General features: G+C 40.2%; 1 protein-coding gene across 2 annotated transcripts in view; it reads right to left on the reverse strand.

Annotated features, from left to right (window-relative positions):
• The window catches only part of TPCN1 (two pore segment channel 1), a 1,721,246-nt gene that overhangs the window by 447,777 nt on the left and 1,248,528 nt on the right, over positions 1–24,941 (reverse strand). For both annotated transcript variants that reach the window (XM_044068445.1, XM_044068446.1), the window contains exon 19: positions 12,226–12,297. In XM_044068445.1, coding sequence (XP_043924380.1) covers positions 12,226–12,297 — 72 coding nt within the window. The remainder of the gene's footprint in view (positions 1–12,225; positions 12,298–24,941) is intronic.

A 24,941-nucleotide genomic window follows, 5' to 3' on the forward strand; every position in this document is an offset into this window, starting at 1 on the left:
GGTTGACAAAGGAAAGAAATGCAACTGGTCTCCAGGAAAGCTTGTTTTTTGGTACCAGAAACATTTTGTAGTAGAAGCCTTCCCCCTTTCATCTAAAGGCACTAGTTCTATGACTCCAAGGGTCAATATGTGTTGAAGAACCTGAAGAAATGACTGTCTGGTTGAGAGGTCGGAGAGGAATTCCCTTGAAAAGAGATATGTGTATCCCGTACCAAATGTAACCCTCCTGAATCAATTTTAGCACCCATTAATCTGAAACAATCTGCTGAAAAAGGGGAAGATTGACAGCCAGTTTTCAGGACAGATTTAGAGGCACAGGGGTAGGAAGGAAGGGGTAAAAATGCTGGCATTTTCATTCTAAAGATGCAGTCTGTCCTTTTTCCTGAAAAGTTCCCTGTTGTTTATTTCTCCCCTCTTGCCATTACCTTCTGGTTTCCTGTTTGCCAACAGATGGCAGATATTGCCTATTTTGTCTTTTGAAGGAAGCATAGCTCTCACCCCCTTACTGCATGAAATCTGGACAAAGCTTAAAATAATGCAGGGGGGGGCAAAGGCCCAAAAATAGGGACATATTTTAAATATTGCTCTTATAAAATTAGAAAGTTGGTAGACTAACAGGATTTGTGTTAGAATGTATTTTCAGAAGGATATGAACCCTGAAACTCAAATGTATGCCATTATTTAGTGACTTCAATCCTCAGTGATTTGCTAAAAGACCACATATTTTATGAGGAACAGATCAAAAATATGGACAGTCTGCAAAAATTTGGACAGTTGAGAGGTATGGAAGGAAGCAGAGATTTGTAAGATTTATTTTGCGGTATTTGAAAAATGTTATAAACTCCCTGAATCAGTTTTCCTCTTCCATCAAACTGTTTGTGAACTTGAGTAGCAGAAGAATAAAGCAAAACATTCTTATTACAGTAGAGTACAAAATCTCAGACATTACCACATCAGAAAACTTTTGATTATATACCCAAGCATATCTTCTAAAAACAGAAGCAGTAGTAGTGGCCGTAAACACACTATCTGCTCAATAATGCATACTCTTCAGAGCATGATTAGGCACCTGCGACAGGTTAGAAATAATAGGATTCAGACAGGACCTACCTTCTGAAGGAAGTGAGGCCAAACGATCCCTCAAACTGTCTACAAAATTAAGAATTTATTTCTTTGCATTACGCTTTGTTGTTGCTTCGGCCTCAAATTGCAGACAGCTCATACAATACAGGAAAACAACATGACTATTTAACAACACAGTAACAGTAGACAGTTGCCCTGAGATAGATTATTTCCTCATATAACTAGTAGTAGCACTCAGTCAATATTGCACATGTAGATATTGCACAGAATATGAGACTTAATTATTCTAGTTGCAAAGAATGTTATCTTGCCTCCTGATTACTGCACAACAGTAAGGGAAGAACCAGCCTAGCTATTGCACAGAGAAGTTTTTCCTTCAGCTATGTAACTGACTGATCAGATGTCCTGTTATTGCGTATATTATTAGAGTGCAACAGTCGGATTAGTTGTGGAAAGAAGCTCCTACTAAATCTGGGTGACTTGCAACACATGTTGCAATAATGCCTGCATGAAGACAAGCAGGAGAACAGTCCATAAGCAGTGTGAGTGAGGTCATTGATTATCTTCTTGGCTCTACCTAGACACTGAGCCTCATGCAGGTCCTGTAAAGATGGGAGCGAGGACCCTATAATCCTCTCCACTACCCTCACCCTCCATCGGAGAGCCTTGCGGTCTGAAGTCTTGCAGTTCTCATACCAAACTATGAGACTGCTTGTCAAGGTGCTTTCGACGGTACCTCTGTAGAAGCTTTGAGGACAAAAGGAGGAAGGTTTGCTTTCATTAGCCTTCATAGGAAGTGGAGAAGTTGTTGTGCATTCTTGACAAAGTAGTTAAGTGTTTGTCAACCATGACAAGTCCTCAGAGATGTGCACCACCAGGAATTTAGTGCTCTTCACCCTCTCCACTGTTTCCCCTTTAATTCTGAGTGAATTATGGGCTTCCTGAGTCCTCCTGAAGTCCATTATTAACTCTTTGGTCTTATTTACATTCAAAGCCAGATTATTGATGTCACACCAGTCGATCAGATGGCTCACATCCTCTCTGTAAGCTGTTCATCAACATTGCTGATAAGACCTACAACTGTGGTACCATTCACGAACTTGATGATTTGGTTCAATCTGTGCCTAGCAATGTGGTCATGCGTCAGCATGGTGATGAGTTGTTTTTACCCATGCATACTTTTTGGGTCTGTCAATGAGAAAGTATATAAAATCTAGCTGCCTTTTTGGGGGCTGAAGAAATAGAGTCAGGGTTACTGAAGGCAGTATTTAACACACCCTAAAAGTCTGGCATAATAGGAGGAATGGGTGTATCATGTGGCATATCCACTTGCAATGCATTATATCATCTCCTCAGTTCAGGGGAACTTGTTTCCATAAAAATACTTCATTCATCCGAGAGAAAGTCTCAGAAAAGGAAAATTCCTTGAAAGGAGTTGGAGAAGAACAACTTTCCTCTGAACCACGACCTTAGGCTTGAGAATCTTCAAGGAAAGAAGCCATGTCTTTGTCAGACTCCTTTGACATGTTTTCCTCAAGAATTTATTTACCCCTTATAATGCCTGAAACAGATTTCTCCTCTTCAGGAATGAAAACCTGTGGTAAACTCCTGGGGAAGGTTAAAAATCATCTTTGTCCTTAGATGAGCAATGTCTAATCCCCTGTTTCTTTCTTTTAAGGACATCTCTGGAAAAAGACTGACCAGGAGATGGCACTTTATCCCAGGCAACAAATCTCCTTCCCCAGTCACAATGGGAATAGCCTTCCAGAGAAACTCGCAGACCTAAAGAAGATCTTTCTCCCATGCCTTGACTGGGCACTGGAACAGCAGCAAGGGATGTGGCTAGCCAACAGTTCATGGTGGCAGAAAGAACTATACCATAGGAACTTGGAGAAACTAGTGAGTGATCTGAAGAACAAGGAATGGCCACTGCAGAATCGCCGACCAGCAGATGAGGCACAGTCTGAGCCCGCAATGTAGGCAAGGACTCTTTCTTCTGTTGATTTTTTCTTTTTAGGTAGACTGGAAGAAGAAACATCGGGACTGGAGTAAATATATATGCTGCAGCTGAGGAAGAAGCCTGATTGCTGGTAAGTGCTGCTGTAATGAGGCGATCAGAAAATAAATTATATGAGAAGCGTTCACAAGCAGCACACACATTTATACTTCCCCACAATGTTTCATTTCAAAAACAACATTTCCAGTCAGAAAGTACAGTTGTGTGAAATCTTACCATAACAGCAGACATCTTTCTTTTCACTGTTGCAGCATTCATAACGTGAGATCTACTACCAAGGACAGCCCAACATCCTGCCAGTACATACCAAAGCCTTTACATCCTCCTGGCATCGTACATCAGATGTATGGTCCCAACATTGGTGTAGGGCATAAAGGTGACATATGAATGCTCCATACTCAGAAATGAAGTGTCACAGGAGAACTACAGTGACCCCAGTAGAGAACATGAACATACAGAGGGACAAAAAGTAGAAGAGAGAGTCAAAGACCTCTCGGCCAGCAAAGAGTTCCCAATAGAAGAAAGAAAACAAAAGGGGCTGGAGGGAGGGACTGAATACGGCAGCAATAAAAACAAGGACATCTACTGTTATGGTAGGATTTTATACAACTGTACTAGGTCCTACCATATCACTGTTGCAGTATACATAACATGTGGGAGATTAGCAAAGCTACTGAAAAGGATGGGAGGAGGAAGGCACAGAGGAGCTCCTTCCACAAACCGAAGAAGGATAGTTCTGTCACATCCTGCCCTGGCTCTGGAAATGACATCCAACTTGTAACTTTTGGTAAAAGTGTGAACAGAGGACCAAGTGGCAGCATCAAGGATGGATCTAGGTTCATAGGTGTTTACTAGGCTAACAACCACAATGGTCTTTCTAAGCATCCCAAATATCTGGACAAGTTCTGGTACCCTTGATAAATACAAGCAGAGGCTTAAGGGATGAAACATATACAAGCAGGGGCCTGGGAGATGAACCATTTACATGCTGACTGTGTCTATTAGAGAAACAGGTGCCAAGCCAGGAATTAATTTCATGTTTCCTATCCAACTGCCAAAATTACACTTGAATCGGGTTAGGGAGGAACTCTGCTTCACATGAATGAATGATAGATGACAATATCCAAATCCTTGAAGAAAGCTTCAGAAGAGGCCACTGCCCTTGTAGAATGAGCCCTAACAAAAGCAGAAAGTTGTTTTCTGTGAAAGGAATAACAAAAATAAATGGTATTAGAAATCCACAAGGAGATAGTTTGCTTAGAAACTGCCAAACCCAATGTTGTGGCATCAAAGGAAGGAAAAAGCTGTTCGGATTTGCAGATAGCCTTCATTTTATCCAAATAATACCTGAGCTGTCTTTGAAGATCCAAGATGTGAAGAATCTACTCACTAGCAGGCTGCAGTGAAAGAAAAAAGGAAGGAAGCTGGATAAACTGGTTAAGAGACAATTCACTGGCCACTTGGGGCATAAATAAAGGATTACTATGCAGATACACCCTATCCCTATGAAAAATCAAAAAGGGAGAAATAGACATCAGAGCCTGAAGTTCAGAAAATCTCTATGCTGAAATAAGGGCAATCAACAAAACAGTCTTCCAGGTGCAGTGTTGCAAAGAAGAGGAGGCTGTCTCAAAAGGATCCTGTGTGAAGAGTTTTTCAAGGACATAATTAAGGTCCCAAGTGAGAGGAATAGCTTTTTCTGTAGGTCTAATATGAAGGACGCCTTTAAGGAATTGTTTGACCTCAAAATGAAAGGCTAAAAGTGGGTTCAAGGGCAGACATGCCCAGACTGCTGATAAGCAGTGTTTAATAGAAGAATATGCTAAGCCAGAATGGAGCAGTTCACACAAGAAAGGACCAAAGGGACTCCACTGAAAAGTGATCCTTGTGATGCTTGAGACCCTCAGAAACAGAAAATCTGTTCCATTTAGTCATATAGGATTTTCTGGTAGTGGGTTTCCTGGTCTCCTGCAGAACCCTAAGCATGACCTCAGAAAAGTAGTGTCTAAATGGGATCAAACTCCTATCACACAAAGTGTCAACTGAAAAGTGGACAAGTGAGGGTGAATGACAGACCCTTTGTCTTGTGTGAAAAGATCCATCCAGTGAGGTAACTTGTGATGCTTGCCCCTGGCTAGGAGGAAGAGGAGGGGGGATCAGTGCTACCTGGGTCAAAAGGGAGTTACTAGAAAATTCTTTAGGAGTCCTTCCTGCTCTTGTTCAGGACCCTGGGAAGAAGAGAAAGTGGAGGGTAAGCATACTCCCTCTTCTCCCAAGGAAAGGACATGGCATCCTCCTGCCAAGTCAGAGGACTTGGGACTCGGGAACAGAAACAAGGAAGTTGCCTCTTCAGAGGGGAGGCAAAAGGATTACCCACCAATGTACTATGCCCAAAAACATCTCTCTGTGAAACATACATTCTTGAGGTTGTGACCTGGACCTGCTCAGTGAGTCTGCTACTAAGTTGTGTTCTGAAGGGATGAAGACTGCCTGAAGGGTAACCTGATGGCAGACAGTCAAATTTCTGAAGGGCTAGTCTGTAAAAAAGATAAGACTTTGTGCCCTCTGTTTGTTGATGTACCACATGATTATGGTCTTGTCTGTAAAGACTTTTAAAGGGCCTGGAGACCAAAAAGAATAGAAGGCATGAAAAGCATCATTTTTTTTTAATTGATATGGTCTGCCTCTGACAAAGGGGCCATAAACCCTAAACCCTCAGATTGTCGGAAGAGGCTCCCCACCCCAGATCAAAAGCATCTGCGAATAGCTCCTAAGTAGGAGTAGGAGCCATAAATGGCTGTCCTGGATAGATGGACATCTGAATCCAATACTGCAACTTGAGTTTGAGACAAGGAAGTAAAGGAACAGGAAACTCCAGAGAGTGGCAGTGCTGGAACCAAACCATCTTTAGTTACCATTAAAGTTTCCTCATGTGAAGCTTGGCAAAGGGAAGCATGGGATTGGTAGTTGCCATAAACCCCTGGATTCAGAGAAATTCCCTTGTAGAAATAAGAGAAACAAACAGTAGAGACTGAAGTGGTTGTCAGAGAGAACCTTGGAAGAAGGAAGAGAAGCCAACACTGGAACGGTTTGAATTCCACAACCCAGAAAATGTGGCCTTGAGAAGAAGTCAGACTGGACTTGTGGAGAAAGAACATGGTGAAGTTCAGATCCTGCAAGAGCCTGGTTTGGGAGGAAACCTAAAGAAGCAGGTCATCCAGATATGGGAATATCTGGATTATCTGAAGCCTGCAAAAGGCTATGACATGGACCAGACATTTGGTGAACACATTTGTGATCAAAGAAAGTCCAAAGGGCAAAGCAGAGAACTGAAAATGAGAGGAAGAATTATAGAAATGTAAAAACTTCCTGAATACAGGACTACTGAGACCAGAAAAGCCTGTGGAAGTAGAGGGGAAACAGGATCTGGAGGGAAAGCAAAAAAAAAAGGAAGAAATCTTTAGAAAGGTACTTAGAAAGTAAAGATCTAGGACCAATCTCCAGGATCCCTCTTTTCTGGGAAGCACAAACATTATGGAGTAAATCCTTTTTCCTCTTTGGGATAATGGAATGGGTTGAATAATGTCCTGATACAGTAAATCCTTCAGAACTCCAGAAAAATAAGGAAGTTAGTCTGGAGGAGGTTGAGGAAGGCTTGAGAAGGAGGTAAGGGATTTCCATATCATAAAATAAATGTGACAGATAATGGACAAAACCCAAGAATCTGAAATTATCTTTTGCCAGACTGGGAGGGATAGTGAAAGCCTGACAGACAGGGAAATATGGCCAAGAGGAAGGAGGGGAAAACATGTTAGATAGAGGAAACTTTATCCTGAAAAGGGGACTTTTGAATTTTAGAAGTCTGGGTGGGTTTATTAGCAAAAATACACTCATGAACCCTCTTCCCTTTAGAAGGCTGACAAGGTTGCCTACGCACAAAGTTAAACATAGAAAGACAGTTTCCCTGAAATATGGGTATGGGAGAAACAAAGATTTGTTTAAGATCCTGCATCACTTTATTTTTATCTGACAGAGTCTTAAACAAGTCAGCAGCAGCTGTAGCAAACAGATTCTGATTGTCCAAAGGAGCATCTAGGAGCTTGGCCTTAATATCAACAGGCAAAACCTGGAGGCAAAGCCAAAAGTACCTCCTCATAACTGAACCAGAAGCAGCAGATCTAGATGATGCATCAGCTGCATCACAACTGCATTTGATGGTGTGTCAGGCAACATGAGAAGCGGAACTTCATTAAGAGAGGGCAGCAGTCTTTCCTTCAGATTCAGGAGGGTCAGGCAAACCTCCCCCAAGCTGTGACAAAAGGGCCAAAACATACCTTGTTGTATGGGCTGGATAATTAATGGCCCCGAAGGCCAGATTGGCAGAAGTGTACACTTTTTTTCCTAACCTCTCCATAGCCCCACTGTCTTTATCAGAAGGAAGGAGTTTGGAAGAGAGCAAGAGCTTTGATGGCTTGTCAGCATAAAGAGGGCCACAGCATGATCTGAAGAAGACACTGTAGAGGTACTTAAAGGCCTCAGTAATTACGGTCAAGCTTCTTAGGGGCCAGAGGTTGGGAATCAGGCACCAAAGAAGCAGCTGCAAATAGATCAATAAAGCATCCAACATAGGGATGGACAGCAGAAGGTTTAGGAGATTCCATCTGCAGCGGCTCATTATACATCTTTTGAATATCAGAATATCAGAGACTTGTGAGCAGTTCCACTTAAAATACTCCATCATGCAAACTACAGTGTTCCCACATCATAACCCCTCGAAGAGAGAGTCAAGACTCAAGGAAACCTCTTCCTCAGACCCATATTCTGAAGAAGTTGTAATTTGTGAGGAGTAAGCCAACTATTCATCCCCTGAATGCACCTCATTATCCCTAGTTCTTTTAGCTGGAGTAGAGGACCAAGGAGAATCAGGAACAGACACTCCTTCACATGGTCTTAAGACCATCAGAACAATCAGCAAACATGCCATTCCCGCTGAGGATCCTCAGCAATGGGAGGACTGTGCTTAGCTCTTTTCTTCATCTTCAGTGGGATGTCTGCTCTGACCAACCTAGAAGGCTCAGGGCCATGCCTAGACTCAATAAGAGTACCAGGGACCTCTTTCCTCACCATAATATGGGGAATCCCCTTAGGCCATTCAGAAATTATTAGCCATGGTTCCTCATCAAAGTCCATCACGGACATTTTCACTGCCCCAGAGGGCGTGCAAGAAGCTGGTTCCATGTCAGCCTCAGATAGGGTCGTAGAAGAGGAAACTGGTGTCTGCACCAGACAGTCTCGGGGTCTTCACTCACCTCAACAGAGACAGACGTCCGACGGAGGCTGGATGGCAGCCAAGTCAGACAGATACGTCTTAGTCTTCTTTTTAAGAGACAGCTGTACCTTGGGCGGGTGGATTCAGTCATGGTATCCTATGCTGGTTCTCAAGATAAATAGACAGAGGGGACAGATGGCTGCGAAGTGTTTTGGGAAGAAAGGCCTGAAAAATAGTACACTGGGAATGACCATGTGAAGCACCTAGGCAGAAAAAATATTTCTCAAGACGGTCCTTATGGGGAATCTGCTTTGCACACTGACATTTTCCCTTCTGGATGACATGAACCCTCATTACACAAGGAAAGGAAGAAAAAAAGGAACCCCAACAGGGCACTTATATGTAAATAGCTCAGTAGAAACCAGCTCAGCGAAGGACATTCAGACTAATGTTCAACTGTGGCGTTTGGACTAACAGCAAAAAATTGCAGAGCATGGAGCATTTGTACATTACCTTTATGCCCTACACCTGACTGGGAAGCACATATCTGGCATATAACCCTAGAAGGATGTAAAGGCTTTGGTATACTGGCTTTATGTTGGGCTATCCTTAGCAAGAGATCCCACATGTTATGAATACTGCAACAGGGATATGGAAGGACATTTCAAAGTCCCTTTCTCTAAAAGTGACCTGACAGAAATTAAGTAATGAATGTAAATTGGCACAGGTACCAAAAACACAAAATAAGTTTCCAGCCCTGGAAAAACACATTCTGACCCTTGAATTCAACACTTTCCATTAAAATACCTCAAAAGCAGTACATTTTTATCACATAAACAGCCCCAAATAATCAATAACAAGCCCCTTTCTAAAAATAGTGGTTCCTGATAGAAAACTTCCAACATTCGTAAAAGTCTGGTATTCTGAAAGTGGAAAGACAGCTTTACATTAAAGAATTAAATATGAAATTCTCTTAAAATGGTAATAAATTCTGTGAGGCTGGGTTCCCCATGGGCAATCTAAAGCCAACTGCTGCTCCTGTGAAGACTCAGATCTGCTTTCTCTCAAGATGGCAAGAAAGCACTAAAGTTGTCTGCCCTCTGACAACTGATTTCCCTCCAAGTGCTTGTCCAATCAACAGTCAAGAGCTTAGGTAGTTCAAGGAGCCAGAGGTTTTGAAGACTGGCTTGTTGTTGTATTCTAGGCAGAATACAACCCAAATATCCAAACGCTACTGCAGCGGTGAAAATGATGAGCATAAATAAAGACAAAGAAGTCTTCAGTGGACTAAAGTATTCCTGGCATGACCCTTCAGATGTGGGAAATCAAAGAAAAATATATGGGACACTGGCTGTTAGCTACAAATGTGAAGAAGTGGTACAATACTTTGCTCCACAGACAAAAATTATTCTTGGTTACTGAAAGACCCAGAGACAATTCAGTGGGCTTCCAGCTGAGTCTGTCCTCTAAGGAAATTACTTCCCTAGGAATGCGTGGCAATCAAAGACTGATGAGAACTAGTACTTGCTGTCATGGCTTCTCAACTCTGATGTAGATTGTGTCCTTTTCCTTGCTTACTTGCTGATGTGCCAGACAATAGCCATGTTGAACAAGTGGAGAGTAATGTCCCCTGAGAGAAGAAGTCCTGAAAGGCTAGCAATGCCAGAAGAACAGGAAATGTATTTGTAGTACGTCTAATATGTTATAATTATTTAAACTACAGATGTTTTGGTTTTATTTTTGAAGACAGTAAAATTATTGCTCTTAAAATGTTTTGTAATAATTTGGAGTTTTTCTTCCTGAGCCTCTGCTGAAAATGGGCTTCTACCCAGACAGACTTTCCTGGTAATCAAATGACAATCAATAAATAAATAAAACAGCTCTCATCTCTAAGACATTTATATGGAGAAGTTATTCCTGAAGGGACCAGGTACACTGGACTGTCTAGTGTCTACCTACTTTAACATCTGATGTCAGAGTAATCTGCAATTGAAGTAGATTTTTAGCCACTGCACAAGTGGGACCAATCACAAGGGAAGACATGCCTGTAAGCCTTTGATATTTTGAGCTGAAAGAACAGAGATCAAAACTCTCAGATCACTGAATCCAAACAATCCACTGAAGTAACCTCATATGAAGACTAGCATTATGCACCATAACACCTGAAGCTGCCTTAAGGCCTATGGTTTAGAGGCAAGTCTCAGATCAAAAAACTGAAATGGATGAATAAATCCCACCATTCTCTGCAGGGGAAATGAACTTGTCCTGGGGAAGGAAGGCATGGAAAAAGGTTGTGTCTAAAGAGCGACTGTTACAATGGGGGGGGAGGGGGTCCAGAAGGAGATTTACAAGGCCCACTATGACCATCAAGATCACATGATCTCCAAAATAATATGAGTTGAGACTCTCTCTCTCTCTCTTTTGAAACAAATCAGTCAAGGTGGGAGCAATGGGGAGACAGTTGTCTAAATAAGAGAAATCTTAGTTCCTTGCAGATTCTGGTGAGCTGCTACCACAGACAACCACATGGCAAACACCCTGGGGGCAGAGGTGAGCACAAAGGAAAGAGTCATAAATTGACAATGATCAGCTTCAACTTACACACCTGCTGAACTCTGACAGTCTTGATATGATGACAGGCAACTTGGAAATTCAAAGAGAACATCTAGTCTCCTTTTAACAAACAAGAAAGGATCAACAGCTCTGTAACCATCTGTGAGGTTTCATCAAGACAAAATAATTGAAGCCACTGCATTCCAGTACGGGATTAATGTATTTTCTTTTCTTTAGCAGCAAGAAATAATCTGGATGATATCCTATGGCTTTCTGGTCTGATTGCTGCTGTTTGCCTGTAAGCAGACTGTAGGCTACTCTATACTGTACTGAAAGAATGGTTTGGCGGGTGGGATTTGATATTGATAGCAGTAAGGATTTTACTCCTTTCTCCATATTCTCAAAATACCACTGCACCTTTTTTCTAGAGGGATCTGTAAAAGAAATGTCTAAGAAAGTTACCTTAGGGCCCTCAACAAAGTCAGTTAGGCAGAGCCAGGATTACTGGCATAGAAAAATGCCAGATCATGCAGCCTGTACAACTCTCTCAATCACAAGATCCAGTCTGCTCAATGCACCAATCTTCAGAACACAACAACTTAGGCAAATCAGCTCATATATACCAACTCAATGCATGTACTCAAGCTCAGTGTATTAGCTTAGCTTGATAGCTTTTGTTGATGTCTCTGATATCACATAATAGGATCATTTAGTGGAAATGAGAAGTGAGTTAGCTCCTTCTTCATTGTCTAGATCTTCCACAACTGAGTCCAAAGGGGACTCACTATGTTAAGTTTTAGCCAGAAGCTTTTTGGGTTGCCTGACAGATTTCAGTACCTCCTGGTAAAAGGCATGGATTCAGAGAACTGAGAAAGGCTAGAAGAAAGTTGATCTTATTGTGGGAATTCCTTAAAATGACTGCGGCAGAGGGAAAACTAGTCTCTGATGTCAATGGCACCCCAAAAAGATTCACGTTTCAGACTTCCAAAATTCTAGAAGGATTTAAAAGCACGCTCAGAGACCAAATTTGTCAAGCAGCGTTTTTTTAATGTCCTCAGTTTTATACTGAAGCCATTTGTTATTAAATGTGTAATTACTTATAGCACTTTTGCCAGATTATAATGATATTAATGTTTTGGAAAATAATATTTGTATTCTTGGCCCTTACTAATGCATGAAGACAGGAACTATACTGAGCTACCAGAAATAGTTATGTTGTGATATTTACCTTTTCAATATTAATGTAGCTATAGCAGCTACAGTTGATTAAAGCAAAAAAAAAAAACATATCTACAGAACATACCTGGCCATTCTTGGAAGCAACTCAAACATTGTATCAAGGACATTCCTATATCTCTGCTTTAGTTTGAACAACCTGAAACAAATAAAAGAAAAATAATATCAGCAATTATGACAGAATTCTACAGAAACAGACTGCATGTTTGCACAAATACAAAAATGTTCTATAGATCACACATGACACAAGGCAACACACCACAGAATAAAATACAATCCACTGTCAAAAAATTGTGTTGCGTTTCCCAAGTAAGTCTTAAAAACCAGTCAATGCACTGATAAATAAGTGAATAAAGCAGAAGGCAGATGGTTCTATAATAATTTGTACTAGTTAGATAAAGCTATCAATTGTCAGCTGTCTCAGTGGTATAAAGAGGTAAAGCCATGACTGTACCCTAGACAATCCGAGTTTGACTAGCAGCACAGGCATTGGAGAAGTCAGTAACAGACAGTGAGATGGCAGTGAAGCAGCTGATGCTGGTTCACCTACCCATGGCAAAGGTGAGTAGGTTAAGGTCCTACCATGAAAACTGCATCTAGGAAAAGGCCCTGTAACACAATGCACAGGGGATATATATGCATGAGTCTAGCTAAGAAGTGTATGTGCTCTAGATGAGCAACAGCCTCAGTCAGCCAATGCAGGGGACAGGTTTAAGTACAGAAATCAGGAACAATTCAATCCTCTCAAGAATGACGGACACCTGAAGCATGAAGCTCAGTCCATAATCAAGGTATATTGCAGGAACTTTAATCTTCTTTTGAAGAAGGAGACCTTTTATGGCATAGTGTGGGGGCGCTGCATTATTAGGTGGTCTGACAATTAACGGCATGCAGGTGATAAAGGCTAATACAATCTTGAAGGAGGAGACCCCTAACAAGGTGATGTGGCATGCTACACTGCAGGATGGAAAGGGCGAGAACAAATCGGTCAACTGGCACTCCAGAGGCTTGACAGTCAAGAAGGATAGGCCTCTCAAAATTATCAAATGTTGATTTGATTACTTAATTTTCTGTTACTGAACATCTGGGAATCAAAAGTAACTTACAAAGCAGAGGAGAGGCCTCCCTGACCCCCTTATTTTGTATAATCAACTCGAGTCTCACAGTATGAATGGGCAATATAACATACGGCAATGAGGGTAAAACACAGCACCCTTCCTTCTTTCCCTTAAGGTCTACCAGTGACTAGCATTCAACACCTGATCATTTTGGTATACCGATTTTTTTACAAGTAATAACTGATAAATGTATCCCAACAAAGCGAATGGTACCAAGATAACTGTTGGTTTTGCAAGCACCTAATAAATCTGCTTATGTTCAAAATGATCTAAATCAGTACATGTTTTCTGAAGTGTCTTTTCCCTCTATGCCTATCAGTCATGAGCCTCCTTTCTAATGGGCTTTACCCTATTTATTCTGCCATCATTCAAGAAGTCCCTGATATAGAAGTTCAAGCAAACCAATGGTGGTGATCATCCTGGCAGCTATGGAGGTGTTTTGTGCCCTGTCTTGTATATGACAAAGCGAGAAAAGAGACGGTTTCTATTTTAGGTCCTAAATGTGCCAGTGGTAGCTTACATGAATGCCTGCATTACCACAGGGTCTGACTGCACCCACCTCATACATGTAAAAGTAAAGCTCCCACACTAATGACTGTTATTGTTAATGGCTTGGTAAGAAAAGCAAATGTCCCAGTTAATGGCTGCAACTTCATCACTTGCAATCTTCCACTTGCATGTTAAGGAATCAATCACTCCCACCAGGACAGGGGAAATGGCACCAGTCACATACTCCAACCCACCCCTGTCCAATTATTCCAGTGCCCAAGACATTATTAGAACTTGGGTTGTTGCGGCTGTAGTCATGGTTTTATCCATCTACTCTACACAGCCACACTGACAAAATATCTTGAATTTGTGAACATGCAGCTGCCAAGTGGTATTCTTTGGTGAAGCTCTTCACAGTGGTTCTCAATCACAGAAGCAGAGGCACAAATCCACGTTCTTTTCATGACTCTCATTGCAGAAGGAGCATTTGTAAAGTTTAAAGCACATATCCTGCCACCTCAATTCATTATCAATAACATGCTAATAGCAGCTATTTAGAAGACATCCTCACTAGGCACCCAAAATACTTCAAAAGGTTCCTCCCACGTAGTGAAGCAACAGCTCTACTCCAGGATCCCTCTGGATTGCCAAACTCCTTATTCTATTAAGGAGAGTAAGACCATCAGTCTAGTAAAGAAAATGTCACTTCTCCCACATATATCTAGGATTTCATCCTTAAAGATTATCCAGAGTTAATGACCGCAACTGAAGGTGGAGACACAAATTGGAAAACTGTCAGCTTCATCCAATATTTCAGCTCTCACTTCACCACCAAAGTCCATTACATTGCCTACAACACTGGAACTGCTGCACCAGTAACAGTCAAGCTCATGATCGCCCTACCTTCATTCAAGAATAAAGTCCCAAAATACTTAAAATCTTTTACCTGAAGTAGCTGCCCCGCCTCCATTTGCTAACAACAATTTAATCTTTTTGGCAGAGAAACATGACCTCTGATTCCAAGGTGCCAATTTCCATCACAACCTCAGCAGTGAAACACTTTAATGCATGCCAAGGATCCCACCCACTTGAAGCTAGCCGAGACACCATCTGTAAACAAGACAAATGAAATACTCATGTCCATAAACTGAACACTCATCAAACCTTGGATGTACCTTGGTGCCATTTTCATGTAAATTAAAACAGGAGGGGGAGACACACCCTTAGTAGAGTTCTGTGCCAACCTCAAGTGTGGAAAGAGAAAGGAAAAAGCTTTGCAATGGCTTCAGTTTTTACTGATGTAACTCTTTATTCTTACTTAGCCTTTTTAAGCTAAATCTGTTGACTTTTGAATTACTAATTAAGAACATATAGACAGGTTTTTAAGACTTAGGATTGCTTGCTTTGCATCTGTTTACAGCTGACCATGTGCAATTTGAATTCTACTGTTTTGAAGAGAAGTTGATTTCAAACATGAGTCACATCTCTACACTTCCTGAATTCATTCCTGACACATAAATGGCATACCTCACTGAAAACATATTTTAAAGCACATTACTTCCCTTCAAGGTGAGCCAATAGCTCAGGAGATGACGGCAGGAGGCAGAGTTTATCTGCAATATATACACACAAAATATTTTCAGATTAGATTTTATCAGAGTGAAAGGACATCACGAGCAGTTGGGGGGGAAAAGGGAGGAAAAGACAATCAGAAAAGAACTAGGGAGGACGGTGATGTTAATGTTTATTTTGACACAGCTGGAAATCTGTAGGCAGTGCATGTTGCTAGGGTTTTCATGGTCTTAATATGTAGTGGAATAGCTTTTCAATTGATTCACTGAAATTTCGGAGCAGCATTAGGCTTTTGAAATGGGTATTAAATGAAGATATTTTTTCTTTTTTTAATTATAAGGAGATCACAAAGAGCGGGGTTTGACATATCTAATATATGGACAGTTTGGAGTAGGAGATTAACCATCATGACTTTTGGGAAGTTGGAAAAAATCAGAACACCCAGTGAAAACATGAACAGACACAGGGAAGACCTGCAAATTCCATGGCTACTGACTAAAGCCAAGACTGAATCCTAGACCTTGGAGATGTTACACTGCCAAAATCCAGGATTAAACTGTGTGCCTTTACATGCTCAGTCTAACACTCTCTCAACTGATTTATTTCAGATCATTCACATACTTAAGCACCTACCCTGAGAATAGAACCCTTGTATTCTCTACTTTCAGCATCAAAGGCAAATGTATTATGCATTTTACAACTGACACTTCTTTCATGTACTATTAATTACTCTTCACCTTGCTACGTGTCTGGCATTTGCTTAGATTAAAACTTCAAATAGAAAAAAAGCTTACTTAGGTGCAAAAACATATACACGCAGGAAGGAGCTAAAATTAAAAAAGGAAAAGTAACACATTCAATAATTAGGCAACATGAAAAGAGCATCAGAATCTGAGCAAGAAGAGAGGGAGACCAATCTGTGAGGTGCACAGGATGAGGAGCATCTGTTGTGTTTAAAGAGCTTTGGATGACAGAGGATGTGGTGTCTGCAGGGGAATAGAGGAGCTTCATGGGGGAATATGGGAACTAGAGATCAGAGTGGACTGTCTATTCTGATAAGAAAGGACAAAGTGGCACTGCAGAAAGGAAACAGATAAGGGGCCCACCATCAGAAAGAAGTGGGAAGAGTCTGTGTAGGGATAAAGACAAAAGGTAGCAGTACATGTCCAGAGGTCACTGCTGGACTAAAAGCAACAGGGGTTGTGCAGAAACCTTGTCTCACTGACCACAGATGTCATGACAAAAGGCTAAATTAATACACAAAGTGGGATGTACAATTGCAAAAAATGACAAGAAGAAGAAGAAGGAAACCAAGGTGGAAGGACAAGTGCACATAGCAGTCAACAACTGACAAAGAAGAGACAAAGGCAGAAGTAGCTATACAAATGTAAGCATGGAGGGACACTCAGGCAAGTGAGAAGGGAAACAGGTGACAAAAACAGAAAATGGAGAAGGTTTGCAGGAAGAATGCTGTCAAATGAAACAGAGGGATGCACTGAACCACAAACAGTGAGGACAAACAAATCTCTGAAGTGCATCCGTAAAGGTTACAGACAGGAGACATTGGGCCAGTTTCATCAATGCTTACAATAAATGTACACCGTTCAGAGTGAACAGACAACGCAAGCATAACACACACCATCTTCTTCCTAAGTTTAGTTTTCCTACTGATTTTCTTGTAGCCTTAAATATCGAGGGGGGATTCATAAAGGTTACCACAAAGTACAGACTATGTGTACACTTAGTGTAATCTTTCTGAGTGACTAGAAAGCACAAGCAATATAGTAGGGATATTCTTGAATACAGAACATGTACAGTTACTGTAGGCATTAATGAATCTGGCTATAGTGGTATGAGGCAGGAAATAAAGGAAGTCAAAGTCAGTGTGTAAAAAGAGAAAAAGATTCTAGTGACTGCAGACTCAAGTACCAAGAGCCATGACAGAGCAAAAAAAAAAAAATGAGATTACAGTGAAATTGGTCTCGGGTGTCAGAACTAATCAAACATGAAAAGAGTTGACCAAAGTGGTCACCAAAGGCAATGGGGTGGATACATAATGTGGTGCATGCATGCACTTGTCAGAGGAGATAAATGACAGGGTAACAATAACACAAATTCACCAGTAGGATTAGTAAACACATGTTTATTTTTCAGGTTAAGAGCTTTCATCAAAGTAAAATTGACTTCCTCAGAACCTGAGGAAGTCAATTTTACTTTGATGAAAGTGCTTAACCTGAAAAATAAACTTGTGTCTACTAGCCCTACTGGTGAATTTGTGTTTTTTTAGTTTTTATTTTCACCAGTTTGCTACAATTATTTGGTTAGAGTAACACTAACAGCCAGGAAGAGAGATGCCAGATGACAGGGACAGATGGAAGTATTCTCAGGGAATTTAACTCTGCCAGTAGCTAGCGCACTTGGGAAAGACCAGATTAGGGGAATACAATGGTTGGCTGCAGCAAATGAGAATGGTTTGAAATTAATAGAAAAAAATTAGAGGTAAGATCTTGAAAAGAGACAAATGCAGTAATAGGGATAGTCCCACACAGGGGAGCTGAAGGAGAGCACCAAGACTGAAGGAACTGGAATGATGCATGATTGGAGGGTAGTACACACAGGATTCTGGTGAGTAGGAAGTTATAAAGAATAAGGGAACAGACCAGTAGTGCCCTGCAGGGCTAAGATCTGGATGCAGTATTCTCTAGAGTGTGTTATAGACATACCTAAGGAAAAAGAAAACATAATTAAATCTTGCCTGATAATGCAAAGGTAGGTCCAGTAGTAGACAACTGGGAAAAGTACACAGAAAGGTGGAAGAAAGGCTGTGTTTTTGGTTTACTGTAAGTATAAAGATAGGAGATGGCATTTTATCTAGTATTGCTCCCATTATCTCCAAGAAGGAAGAATATTTGAAATAGCTATTTTTTTGTTGTTTTTTGCCCCCCCTTACCACACACTATTTGCCACATATCAATGCCCCTCTTTACTGTCAAAAGCAAGACAAAGCTGGCACAAGAACATTCCTGTACAGTGTCATCTTAAGTGAGGCTTTTCCACCTTGGGCTAGACCTTCCACAACCCCTGTCCACAATGTGTAAAGAGATCAGTGCCGCTTATGTGCATGTGTACATCCTTCATGCTGAGTGCATTCCACCATATTTCCTGAAGCTGTAGCCAGGAAGCAACCCACTTTCCTCTTCCTTCATTATCTGGGATCACTACTCAAATACTCTCATGGATCACAGCTGTCATGACAGAAGGATTAATAATTAATACTCATAGTCAACAGAGATGAGCTAACTTCCATGAGCTCTATATTCAAACTGATTTATCTACAACATCTCTATACCATATGATAAGACATGGTGTCACAGAGTGTGAAGAAATATCTGCAATAACCGAAAAAATATGTCTGAAAAACTGAAGAACTATGTTTGCCTTCAAGTATTCTTGTGTTTAAAACTAAACATGTAAACCTCACACTGGAAACATGGCTCCACTACAGTCACCAGGAATACTTTCACCACAAGAAAATCTGGCTAATAACTGGATGTCTGGGACCCAGAAATTTAGTTTCTCTGTCACCGCAAGTGGATTATCACTTTTTCATGCTGCTGAGAAAAAAGCCTAAATTGCAAATATTTCACCTTTTCTCTTGAAGGAAAAAAAATGAGATAAAGCACTTAGAGAAACAAGTTTATCAATTATTGTCAGTATAGAAAGAAAAACATATTTATTTTTGTTTGTTTGTTACAATGTCACAGAGTTTTTCAATGACAACAGATGATTATGTTACTAAGCTGACGCACAGAGCAAAAGAATAGGAATTGGTGAGATGCATGATTCTTTAATAAGAAACAGAATAATATGTGATATAAAAAATGATGAAACAAAAGGCAGACCATTAAGAGAAATAAACACAATCTTACTGAATGCTGTGGATGCATGCAGAACAAATGAATCTACTAGTGCACAGATAAAATAATTAACTAATACAGAGTATGTGGCAAAATAAAATGTGAGTCAATAAAGAATTAACTGATAAAATGTTTGTGTAATATAAAATATGACTCAAATATTTATAATGAATGAATAAAGGTTGCTACTCACACTTATTTACACATATTCTTTAAAGTAAAATTTAATGCTGAAGCCACCTGTCCAAATCTGAAAAGCATTGCTATGTTGCTCCCATATGCAGAAGATCATCACCCTAATTACCACCCTTTCTTCAAATTCATTCTGCTTACAGCCAGCAAAGATAAAGTAAACAAATACTCAGTATGACTTTATGCAAAATCTTTCCAAGTCCTTCTTCCAACCTTTCTTGATAAAACAAATATATGTTCATACTTCATTTCGCTCAAGCTATGCATTCTCCTTTCTCTACGTCAGTGCATACAGCCTGTTTGCTATGACAATTTGCAAATGGCAAACTATCCAGTTTAGTGAACCTGAAAGGAAGTGATTACCCCTCATATTCTTACAAAGAATACCTACACTGTATACAGTTGTCACACTTCTGTGCCCAAGTGAGTTGTTTGTCATTTAACTTCTCTTTATTATCCATACATTTATTTTACAAAAAGATTAAGCCTGGCAATTATAAAGAAAAAAAACAATTTAACCCCTGAAAAACATCTTACTTCTACTAAACTCCAGAACTCGGCGATCTCAAAACCCAGCAGCTTTCCCTCTTAAATTAACCCTAACATTTCTGGCATGAGGTCAGCCTGCTCACTGGATGTAAATCCTCTGACCACAAATCCTCTCTACACCTAATCCAGACTAATCAAGAACTACTCTCCTGCTCTGACTTTGTCACAGAACACAATCTATCAGCAGCATCTCCACTCCCCACTCCTCTCTCACAGAGGCCCCTCTCCTCATCAAAAAAAAAATCTCATGTAAACACATTGCTAACCTACTTGAAGGCATACTCACAGATTCTCCCCCCAGTTCAGACCACATCTTTCTCTGCCAGGTCTATAACAGAATAGCGAAGAGACGTTTAATCGAACGCCTCTTCGCCGACACATAAACAGCAAACACACTAAAGCGCGAATGCTCAGAACACCGATTTCTTTCCCTGGGAAAGAAATCAGTAGCACTAACAAACAAACACACACACTTTCAAACATTACAATACACCCCCCAACTTAATATACCAACTCTGAGATCATACTACAGCGTGAAAAGGGGAAGAAATCCCTGTTCTGAGCGTTCGCGTTTTAGTGCGTTCTCTCTTTATATGTCGGTGAAGTGGTGTTCGATTAAACGCCTCTTCACTATTCTTATATACAACCTTCTCTGCCTTATCAACCACTGGGAATTTCTAACCCACCCTCTTCATTACATCTTTAACCTTTGCCTGTCACAAAATATAATGCCAAATATCGGGAAAATAGCACTCATTGCCTCCTCCCCCCACCTTTCTATACAACCCGAACCCCAAAACACTGCACAGTTTCATCCTATTTCCATACTATTCATTCCTGACAAGATGCTAGAAAGAATCACCTATATACAGCTCTAAAGGTACATTCAACAATACAATATCCTTTAAAAAATACTATCTCCTTACCCTAAAAACAGCATGAATTGAGACAGGTTGTAATACAATGCTAGCACTTTGGTGCCAAAATGTCAACATTCTCCTCAATACAAAAAGGTAATTTGGCAGAAGCAATATTTGTTGACATTACAAAAACCTTTGAGTTTATCAACCACTAACTTCACCTGCTCTCTCTCTCTCTCTTCAGAACACTGGCATTAGTTAACACATCCACTACTTTCTTCCAAGACGTCTTGTCAAACATGCTCTTTACAGTTAAAATGGCTCTTCCTTCTCTCAGTCCACACCTCTTTCAATGGTAGCACCATAAGGTTCTATTTTAGCTTCTTTTTTCTTCTCAATTCTCAGTAACAAACTACTTCATGAATTTCCTGTTCTACAAGTCATCCTCTATGCTGATAGCATGGTACTCTTTAGGTCCAACAACTACTCTACAACAAAAATACAACTAAAAAAGGCCTTAATACCTTCAATTCCTATCTGATTAACCACCATCTAACACTTAATCCTAAAAAAGCATGCTATTTTGGCACCACCCAAAAACTTTAAAAATATCACCAAAGTCACCCAATATCACACCACCATCTGTGGTACACCAGTATAAATAATCAACTCCTTCAAATTCCTCAGTTTATGTGTAGACCAATATCTAACATTCAATGCCCAACAACAAAAACTTGAGTAAAAAAAAAAACTTACTTCTCCTCTGGACCAGGAAAATCTCACCCACTCTCCAACAATAGGCACAGGAGTCCTTCTGGACCAGCTTAAATATGGACTACCATAATAAGCTATAGCCTCTAAAAAAACACTCCTCCACACTACAGTATATCAAAAACAATTATCTACTGCTTCATCACTAATTCATCCACTAATGAGCACCACCACCTCACCCTTAAAGAAAACAAAATGGCTCTCAGTGCAGAACAGAACAAACCTGCTACTAGGCTCTCTTATTTTCAAATGTTTCCAGCCTAACTCATTCCCTCCACTACTTGCCACACATTATACTAAACACACACACAACAACCTCAGATGCTTCTACCAAGCACCCCACAGCCCCGTCACCATAAACCACACAAAATGCAGTACCAGCTTTATCTAGTTCAGGGTCATAGGTAGCCAGAGTTTAACCTAACAGTGAATGGAATGGGTACAAGGCATGGATAGGATGCTTCTCCATTTCAGGATACATGCATGCATGCACACACACATACACACAATCACTCACACACTGCACATGCAATGTGGCATGTCCTTGGGATTTTGAAGGCAAATGAGGCAGTAAGCAAAATATCACAAAAACACGCAAACCCTGCACAGAAGACATCTAAGCCTGAATTAAGTACTATCGGGCAGCAATGCCAAACACTGCACAACTATAGAGCCATTTTTGTTCTTGTCATGAACTTGGCACCATTTCTAGCATCAGTAATACCTGACAACACACACATTAGATTTCCCTTTTGTAATGATACATTTCAAAGAGAGCCATCCTAAAAAATAAATCATATACCTACGTTTTCTCATTAGTTAATCATTTTGAAATATTTTATTTTCCACCCCTACGTTTGTATTTATTTATTTATTTGTTTTATTAATTTGGTAACCAGACAAATCAGTTTAATAAAGTCAAATAGTTCATAAGTAGAGGTCACATTATGATGGAAAGGGACAATAGTCCTATATATAGGTATGCCCTCCTCATTAAAGCCGAGTGCTCCTCCAGGCATCTTCTGCAGTTAACTCTTACTGCTCCTCTAGCCGTCAAATATTGATTGTTCATATTTGCATTAATAATTCTAAAACTATGTTATATACAAGGTACCAGGATATTTTGTCTTGAAGCATATGTGATGGCAAACACAACTGTATTGATATTTGACCTCTCTCAATGAGTATTTTCTAGAACTGTAAGGTGATATCTTAATCTTTTAAAGGCTTAAGCCACGCCCGCTCAGAGTTAAAGGCACACACTAAAAGAGCTGTACTGGAGGGAGGGAGTTAAATGAGTTTAACAGTCTGTCTCCCCTCCATTCCTGCCTTACCCCCACCTTTTCCCCATGTTTCATGCCCTCCTAAATGCCTCTGTAGATTCTGCCTCCACAACCAATTCCAGCAGTCCATTCAATGGGTCTACAATCCTCTCTGCAAAGTACTACTTCTGAAGGTACATGCAGCAATCCCTGTCTACATTTGCTTCCTGTACCCCCTACTAATCCATCTGTTCTTCTTCTTCAGCATGACCCCATACTTATCTCCTCAACATCATAATATGTCATAATATGCATCCATGTCATTTACCTGCCAAGTCCCCCAGCTTCGTCTGATCTCTATTGAGAGGTGCTACAGATCTTCTTATTCCTGGTTACATATTTTCTCTCCATCCCATATATCCTTCTGACAGTTTGACTCTGGACTCCTTCCAGCAGCCTGCTATACCTTTCCTTGTACAGGCTCCAGAACGGCATACAATACTCAAAGCATGGCACGACAGAGGCTTAATACAGCAGAAGCAATGTCACTGGTTCAGTACAATGTAATCTAAAGTTACACCTCAGCATTCTGCTTGCTGCTGCTATAGCACTCTCATTCTACTCCTTGTGGTCCAATCCAGGTGTGAACACCCCCAGGTCCCTTTCCTACCATTATGCCATCGGTTCATGCCTCCTAGCTGATATTTCCCCTAGGGTTGTTGCCTTTTAAGTGCATTACTCAGCATTTCATCTCTAGTGAATATCAACTGTCACATTTCTACCAAAAGGTTATCCTTTCCAAATACTTCCACAGACCCTTCCACCCATCCTCCACTGCTGCACCTAATATTGCATGTTCACTGAAAATGCAGATCCTATTCTTTGTTTCTTCATGTAAGAATGAAACAAACACACTTAAAAAGTACTGGAAGAAAGACTAACACTTTGGTGCTCTGCTAGTTACTTTCCCTTTGTGAAATAGCCTCTCTCACCATAAATTAATGTGTCCTACTCTTCAGCCTTGCAAAACTGCAGTTCCTCAGCTGGTCCTACTTCTCCCTTCTGGAGTTTCTAACAGCTACATGTACAGCCCCAAGTTAAATGTCTATTCATGTCAGGTATTCCCAGTTCACCATTCATTCCTCCTGTAAATTCATCATAAAACAACCAAGCTTGGCTGACATCTCCATTTTTGGTTGCTGTTCTGAAGACTGTTGCTCTTTAAGAAAGCAACCAGCTGTTTTCTCAAGTTTCTCTCCATGACTCTTCTACCAGTGGTGACATGCAAAATCTTAGAATTCCCTTGATTCTTCCTGCTTCCCCCTGAACAGGGGTACCATACTTGATTTTTTTTCTATTTCTCAAGAACTTCTGCATCAGCCAGTCATCTGCTGTAGATTTCCACCAGCCTCTTATAAACCCACAAATAACACCACAGGACCCATCTGGACACTCCAACCACAACTTTATTTAAATAGTCAAAATGTTAAAAATAAGCATTTTCATTAAGTTGCCTTCAGGACTTCTTCAGATAAGAAATATAAACTGTTCTCTAAAGCATTTATTTAAAAATCATGTGATTCTTCAGAGTCTTTGCTTTTAAAAAGACAGACACTCTTATTCGTAACAATTAAGTCAGCATAAATAACATCAGTCTAGGTAAAGCAATGCAAATACTCCATTTAATAAAAACTTTTTGTGTAAAATAACCAAATAAAAATATTTTCTATCTGTTATGTAAAAATTTATTCTTTAAATTAGAAAAAGTGAACTCATCCAATTTATCCATATATTAGACCATGATTTTCAATTAAAAAAAAACAGCAAATGTAAAATGTAGATACAGTATGAAGACAGCATGTTAAAGCTGTACTTATTGATGTAAAAATAAATAAATATATAATATACTAAAACCTTAAAATTACATAAAATGTACTGGCCATTGTATTGCGAACATTGTGCATAAATATCTATATGCATAAAAAAGTATATTTCAGCAGATAAAAACTGAATGAATAAATTAATACCAAAGTATATATAGTGACAACAACAA

Source organism: Protopterus annectens, chromosome 4.part0 (genome assembly GCF_019279795.1).
Source record: "Protopterus annectens isolate FY-2018-M chromosome 4.part0, PAN1.0, whole genome shotgun sequence".
NCBI classification, from domain to species: domain Eukaryota; kingdom Metazoa; phylum Chordata; order Ceratodontiformes; family Protopteridae; genus Protopterus; species Protopterus annectens.